At 39.6% G+C, this 8182-nt stretch overlaps 1 protein-coding gene across 1 annotated transcript; it reads right to left on the reverse strand.

Moving 5' to 3' along the window:
* Window positions 1-6659: 6659 nt before the first annotated feature.
* LOC138032098 (uncharacterized) lies at window positions 6660-7900 on the reverse strand. Its single transcript, XM_068879687.1, has 3 exons — window positions 7672-7900; window positions 6923-7049; window positions 6660-6828 (listed from the first exon to the last, which is right to left on the reverse strand). The coding sequence occupies exons 1-3, from the start codon at window positions 7898-7900 to the stop codon at window positions 6660-6662; spliced, it is 525 nt and encodes a 174-aa protein (XP_068735788.1).
* Between the last annotated feature and the right edge of the window lie 282 nt (window positions 7901-8182).

Genomic DNA, 8182 nt, shown 5'->3' on the forward strand with positions numbered 1-8182 from the left:
GTCAGATGTTTTAACGTCATTAAAAAAATGATCCATTGCATTAGTTATTACTAATAAAGAGTGTGTCCATTAGCATGTGTTTTCTCACTGACATGCTGTACCAGATCGAGGGAGTCCAGCAAGTCCAGAAATTGTCTAGCGGTAGCATCGCTGGAATTGTCGACATGGATATTAAAGTCACCAACAATTAGCAATCGCTTATGTCGCAGATCAGCAGTAATATGTTCCAAAAGCTTAGAAAACTCTTCCAAGAACAACGATGTTGACAAACTAGGGGGTCGATAGACAAGCAGAATTCTTACACAATGCACCATGCATAGGTGAAAATCCATTAATTCAAAAGAGTGATATTGGTCTGTGAGAGAGGTGTTTAAACGAATGCTGTTCTTAAATATAATTCAAACGCCACCACCAGCAGAATGAGATCTTGATATGTGTACCACTCTTTAGTAAAATCCAACTAGTGGTCTATTATCAATGCTGCGTTCTGATTGGTTGAGCTACTAGGAGGCTATTTGTTATAGCCCACTAGTAGCGAAAAGCGCCGGCTTTGAAAACCAAAACAACAATTAAAGTCTAGCTTTAACTAGCGAAAGATGTTTTGCTCGATATTTTTGTGACCAACTAGTTGGATTTTACTAAAACAATTATTCCTCTCGCCCTCTGAGTCAATATTCGGCCTTCGGCCTCATGGGCTATTGACTCAGAGCCCATTCGGGCTCGAGGAATAATTGTTAAATATCCTGTACGACATGAGGTACCGATTTCAACAGAATCATCAGTACCAGGACGTCATCGCAAGTATATCAATACCATTGTCAACAACAAAGTCTTTCACGGCCATGGCTTTGTTTCTGACTGATCAAGTGTTCAGTAGACAAAAAAGTAGACTCTGATGTAGAACACAAAGGCGGCAACAAATACGTTGTTTGTGGTATTAGCATATTCGAAACGATATGGATGGTTAAACTGCATGTGATTCTCAAATCTCGATGAAGAAATAGATTCTGTCTTTGCGCAGGAGGGCCAGGATTAAGCTCAATGTTCAAAGAGGCATCATCATTCGGATAATATCTAAACCTGGATGTAATAAATTTACAGCACAACGGATTGTTGGACATCTTTTGTTTAAGCGAAGGTAATGCCATTGTTTGCATGCAAAATCTAGAAGACCCTGTTGAAAGAACCACGTCAATACCAAAAAACATCTTTTCCTTGGATAAATATAGTCGAGGAACCAGCCCAAAAGTAGGAAGAGATTGATATCTGCATTCATATCCCGAAATATCACTCGAGCGATAGAAAATAATGGCACAACAACCACAGAACACCGCAGCAAACCACCAACCACCGGCCATAACTCTTGCTGGGGGTACAGTGCCCTCAACTTGTGCGAGTGCGCGAGGGGAAAGCAAATTGAGTCAATTTAACGTACCAATACTTAAACAAATCCTGAGCCATTTTGACATTCCATATACGACAAGAGAAAAGAAAAGAGACCTAATTGAACAATTAATGACATTTTTACAAGAATGTGATTGCTTTAATGAGTGTTAGTGTGTAGGCATTTCGTGATCAGTGCAATATTCGTTTCATGGATGATTATAACATCAAATCAAAGCTTGGCACATGCCATGGGGGAAATAAAAGTAGATCATTGTTAAATCGTGTCAACTTGATCCAGTTCCAGGTTTGGTTTTGCGACAGTGCTATGATATTCTGCTTCCAGTCATAACTAGGATTGTTAATCTGTCTCTACAGCATGGACAATTTCCTGATGTTTTAAAGATGGCATTGATTATATCGTTATTAAAGAAATCTACTGCTGATCGCGAAATACTTTCCAACTATAGGCCCATATCAAATTTACCATTTATATCAAAGTGCTGGGAAAAAGTTGGTGCTCTTCAGTTAAATGAACATCTACATGACAACTGTCTACATGAAGTCTTTCAGTCAGCCTATAAACCATGCCATAGTACTGAATCGGCCCTAATCAGGTTACACAACGATATTCTCACTGAAATTGACAATGATTATTGTGTTATGCTGCTTTTCTTAGATCTTTTTGCAGCGGTGATACTCTGCTGCTCGAGTTATAGCACGCTCTCGGAAATTTGATCATATCACACCGTTCCTGATAGAATTACATTGGTTACCAGTAGAGCAGAGGATAATATTTAAGATTTTATTATTTATGTTTAAAGTAGTTAATGGTTTAGCACGTAGTTATTTAAGTGAATTATTAGAAACCTATGTTCCAAGGCGTATGTTAAGATCGTCTACGCAATTGCTCCTGCATGAACCCAAATTTAATCTCAAGACGTATGGCTCACGTATGGCTCGTGCCTTCTCTGTTTGTGCACCTCGATTATGGAATAGTCTTACTTTAGAAATAAGGAGGTGTGACTCTATTGACACTTTTAAGAAGAAACTTAAGACATCTTTTTAAGAGCTCACATTTTTGTTAGCTATGAGCACGTATCTAAATATTACTAATTATTGATTTTTATTATTTTATATTTTGTATTATTATATAGGTACTGAGATTTTATAAGTCTTGACTCGTTCCTCAGCGTCAGAAATTCCTCAAGTAAAGCAACATTCTGTTGAGTTTTCTTTCTTGTATTTCCGTTCTCTTGGTCCTCGATAAATTGTTCCACTGAATTAATGTCTGCAAACCTTGAAGCCATGATTCTGGGAAAGCAGGGAACGTTGCAAACATTCACTCCCAGTTACTTTGCATGGCCGCCCCAAAAGGCGGGAAAAACCGATGCGAATTTTCTCACTTGTGAAAAAAAATCGTATCAGTCTTCTGATTGGTCATACGATATTCTTCACTAGTGAGAAAAATCGTATGACCAATGGGATTGGTTCTCATCAAAGAGAGACGAATTTTATTCAGTGAGTTTGCACTGAGTAAAGAAATTGCCCCAAAGGAGCTGAATGCATACATCGCTGAATTTATCATTACGGTTCGAAAGAAAGACAGCAACGAAGACTATGAACCCAGCTCCATACATTCTTTGATGGCCACTTTTGAACGGTATTTAAAGAAGAAAAATCAAATTTATCTCAAGTTTCTGAATGTTTTTCGACCACAGTTCATTCAGCTGGTTCGGCCGCAGATTATCAACCAGGCCAGCAAGCGATGTCGCTCTTTACCGGTACTGTAGTTCATGGTGGTCAATTCAACATCTCTATCAGCAGCCTTAATCAATCACCGACCTTGGCCACTCCAGAAGCTGAGATTAAGTCCACAAAGAGGTACAAAAGACTAAAAGTACAGTACTGTGCAAAAGTAATGCAAGTGATTTCCGACGAAATTCCTGCCTTTTCGCAGCTTTTCGAGGAAATTTCGTTTGAAACGATTTTTCGCTGAATTTTGGGCCGCAATTTCGTAACGCCTATTGTTTCAATCGGTGTGATTTTTCGAACAATAATTCACTCTCCCCGAAAATGCGCTGGGAATTTTCGCGCGATAGTTCGCTCTTCCCGAAAATGCGCTGCGAATTTTCGAGCGATAGTTTGTTCTTCCCGAAAATTCGTTGCAAACTTGTAAGTAACCATTTGCTCTGTTCGAGTTCGAGTTCGAGTGACTATGTGAATATTCTTTCTGTAAAGGCAGCATTACAGCTGCCGGTTTTTGCTTCATGAACTGGATCAGCTGCTTTACCAAACTCCTCTGCTTATTGTCAAATTCATGGTTAACTGTTATGGTGATTCCAAAACCTACAGGTATCAAAGTTGCAACAAACTTCTTGCTTTGTTGTTATTCACTACCACACTCGTTGAGACCCTCACTTTCCATTGGTATAAAACACACGAAGTTTCCCCGTGTTGAGCCCAGTCTCTACCGCGGTGACGGTTTGTTTTATTAAGGTTCACGCCGTATTTCAATAATATTGTCATTCACTTTGAAGCAATCTAGTGGTTAACATGGCGAGAGTTTCAACTTACACGAGAATTCGAATCGAGCACCTTCACAAGCAAGGTCTCCACCCAGCTGGAATATCTACATCTGTGAGAAGCGAAGGTTTATCTGTAACCTTTTCTAGTTTTACTCGCATTATCAAAAGCTACGCATTACCGGTTCGGTGAAAAATCTTCCCCGCTCCGGGAGACCTCAAAAGCTGTCTATAGAGGCCAAAGCTTTTATAGATCAGCAAATGCAAAATAATGACGAGATGACGAGCTCTCAAGTCAAGAAGAAGCTGGCAAAACATGGAGTGGCCGTTAGTTCGTCAACTGTGCGAAGATCACGCAAGCAGCAAGGCTGGACTCTACAGCGGACTAGGTACTGCCAGCTTATACGAGATGCCAACAAGATCAAGTGGTTGGAGTACGCACAACGAGTTATGGAGAGTGGCGACACTTTCCATACCGTGATTTTCAGCGACGAGTGCTCCATTTCCCTTGCACATTACAGGCGCACATGTTACCAGAAGCTTGACAAACCGACCAAGCGAAAGCCTAAGCCGAAGCACCCACTAAAGGTTCACGCCTGGGCAGGAATAAGCAGACATGGTGCCACAGAGATTTGCATCTTTGATGGCATCATGGATGCTGATCTATTTTGCAATATCCTAGAGACCACCCTTGTTCCATTCATCAGAGAAAGACTTCCCGATCACCGGTTTATGCAAGATAACGACCCAAAGCATACCTCCAGACGAGCCCAGACCTTCTTTGATGAAGACAACATTAACTGGTGGCGTACTCCCCGAGAGAGTCCTGACCTTAACCCGATCGAGAACTTGTGGCATGAGCTCAAGTTCTTCTTGGAATCAAAGGTGAAGCCACACAACAAGCAAGAACTGGAGGATGGAATCAAGAAGTTCTGGGAAAGGAGAATCACGCCGGAGAAATGTGCAAAATTTTAAGATCACGTTCTGTGCAAGGCGATTTAAGCTGTGGTGGAGGCTGAAGGTGCTGCAACCAAATATTAAACAACGGCTCTTTTGGGAGCCGCTGCGCCCTGCTTCGTCGAACACAGGTTTGACATTGCACTGTAGGTCGCTAAAAATGGCTCTTTTAGGAGCCACCACATCTCATAAAAGTCAATGACCAATGCGAATCCTTGATTTACTACAAACGTTCTAAATAGATACAAGGTTCCATTACACCATATATATTTTTGAAATAAATTAAGTAACCCACATGGCTACATACATGTATTTTTAATGCCTCTCCTAAAACTTTTCCACTTTTCATGGCTGCACACGAAAGATTTTGACATGAAATCAATCCTGTGAACTTGCATTTTTTTTTTTCCAAAAGGCTGTTACTTCGCTTGAAACGTTATGAAGAGAAATTGAAGGTTTTTGTCCGAGTGAAAAATATAATGATCTTTTAGAGAATTATAATCTTTTTTCAGAAACGCGTTCATTGAAATGCTGATACAGGGGTTTCAATAGAAGCCCGTTGCCGGCGGTATACCGTCCCCTGCTCTGCCTCACACTGCCGGCTAGTTTGCCTTGATTTTCACTAAAAATGCTATCAGAAACTTGTCAAACTGCCGCCTTCAATGGGCTATCATGGATGGCTATTAATTTCAGAAGTTATTGAAACCCCTGCTGATAACAACAGATTTTTCAAACTTAGATTTCACTTGTTGTGTGATATCTTTCTTCAGGTTTAATATATCAACAGTGTTGCTCTTAAAAAGAAAAGGCATGCGTTTATCTAAACCTAGATTTTACTTGTCCGCAAATAGGAGGCTTTTTTATTTCTTTTCAAACAGCAAAAGTGTGATTCTTTTGGCTGTTTTCTTTTAGATAAATAAACAGAGTCGCACTTGAAAAGAAAAGTCACGCGTATTTAAATGCAAATTTTACTCGTAATTAGCAGCCTTTCTACCACTATTCAAGGGGTGAAAGTGTGATCTTTTGGAGGAAGGTTTTTCAAGTTTGAAATGATTCATATCAGACTTGAATTTCCCGTAGTTTAAATGCGTGCCGAAACCCTCTGAATTACTTTCAGCCTTAATTTTAAAAGAGCAAACTGAATCGCTACATATTTCACATCGAAGACCTTTCCTTCCTATTTTACATATGGATGGATGCTTCCACTTGTGATTTATAATAGGTCCCGCGACATGAAACTGATCTTTACAACACAATATTAGTTTTAAGTATGTCTGAATGTATAAAAAGGGGCACGTGCCTCTCACTTATAAGAACGCGTGCTTTCTTTAAATAACAACACTAATGAATACAACACATGTAGAATCAGTATAGCCGAGCATTCAGATTGATAATTATAATATCAGTTCAGACACACGAAGTGACGCATAGTGTATTGTTTACCACAAATTTGCATGACACTGTGGAACTGAAAAGCGAATCGATTTAAAGAGTTCTCGATCCGGCTGTTAGCCAGGTTATCTATAAAAAGGTAGAAACTCAACTCGTTTACCACTTCTCACTGACTTACGTTAATCACTGTCGAAATCGTTTACTGTTATCATGGAAGGAAAAATTGCTCGAATTAGCTGGAGTCGCAGAAAGTATTCCGACGTGTTTCGTTCAACCATCGTTGATCCTTCATAATAGTTCATGGGATGTATGAATTATCTTGTGAAACAATGATATATATATTAATAGAATAATTAATTAATAACGACAAAGGAATAAATATTTTTTAATGTTCAGAGCGAGTCATAATTCCAGATCTGCTTCTCTAAATCCTGTGTATGCATCGCTTTCTTCAGGCAATTCTTTCCTTATTGTTTTGACAACGCATGCTGGAATGACCCTTCGTCTCTTTTTGCCAAGCACATCATGAACCCACCAGGTAAACTGCCTGTATGCTGCTAAGCGCCATGTCCTAAAATAAAATAATCACAAAAAAGCGCTGGGTTAAGTTCTTTAACAATGAAAACATTTTAATTTATTATTCTCAGAGTTAACAAGGAGCTTACTTGTTTCCTATAGGGTCTGGAATTGGATTAAGGCGAGCATGCTGAATGGCAACAAGTGCGGTCTGCAATACGTCAGTGTCAAGGCACACGATCCTAAATTTGTTGTGACTTGTAATACATGTGACACCTATCAGTAGAACAACAGTATAACATTGAATAAGCTCTCTAACATGTGAGCCTGCCTTATTGATCGATCGTCAAAGTCATAACCTTGAAACAAACAAGCACTCGCGAGCAAGAGTACATAAATGGCTGCCTCAATCAATTAAAAAATAGGCCAATTGGCTATTCTTACGAGACCCGTACACCGTCCAATATTTGCTATTCATACAGGAGTCTTCTTTGAACGATTATGAACGAAACAGCCACGCCGTTATTGAAAGCTAGCCGTTGTAAAATGGGTGCTGAGACTTAAATACTGTTCATCAATGCTATTTACAATTTAAAACTGGTACTTAGACTTAAAATACAAGAAACACAAGGCAGGTTATATGGCCAGTGACATCGAACGAAGGAGGTATTTCATGAAATGAAACAAGCATCGATGTCGTTGTTTGATAACTGAACTATATACAAAAGATCAATTAAAGACAAGGTAAGACTTCCCGAGTGTTATTGACCCTGTAATAATCCGTCTTCCGTATGAATAACAAATAGAATTCGGTGTACGGGTCCCGTACGAATGGGCAATTTCTAAAAAATAATAATCACTGTACTAGCCTTAAAGCATAAAAGTACCGAACACAAACCTGACTCGTCAACCTTTTGATTTAACTCCTCGAGCTCTTGGCAGCAATAGCATTCGTTGGCTGTCGGCATCAAAATGCACTCACCGCAAATGCACCATTCGGTGTTCCCGGTTCTCATGCTTGATGTGCACGCTTCTGGGGAATCCTCACCTTCATCATCATCCGATTGAATGGGTTCTTCCCCTGGGGGATACATTGGCTCGAACTGAAAAGGCTCCACTCCGCTCATAATAAAATAAATACCTCGATAAACGCCACAAAATTACAAGCTTGGTATGTTTATTTCCGTCCCTGATCTTCCCCATATCATACGTCACAACTCTGTATTAGAAACTGCTGACCCATAATTGACGCCCACGGTTTCAGCGGCTAAAACGGGTGAAAATTGCAACTTGAAACTCGTATTTCTCTTGAGTAAAAAGCAATTGGTACAAATAATGTAGCGAATCTTGATTTTTACTACGTAGTCGTTTATATGACATTAACTTGATTTTTGGCTTCAGTTCCCCTT

Source organism: Montipora capricornis, chromosome 14, assembly GCF_036669925.1.
Source record: "Montipora capricornis isolate CH-2021 chromosome 14, ASM3666992v2, whole genome shotgun sequence".
Lineage (NCBI taxonomy): Eukaryota > Metazoa > Cnidaria > Anthozoa > Scleractinia > Acroporidae > Montipora > Montipora capricornis.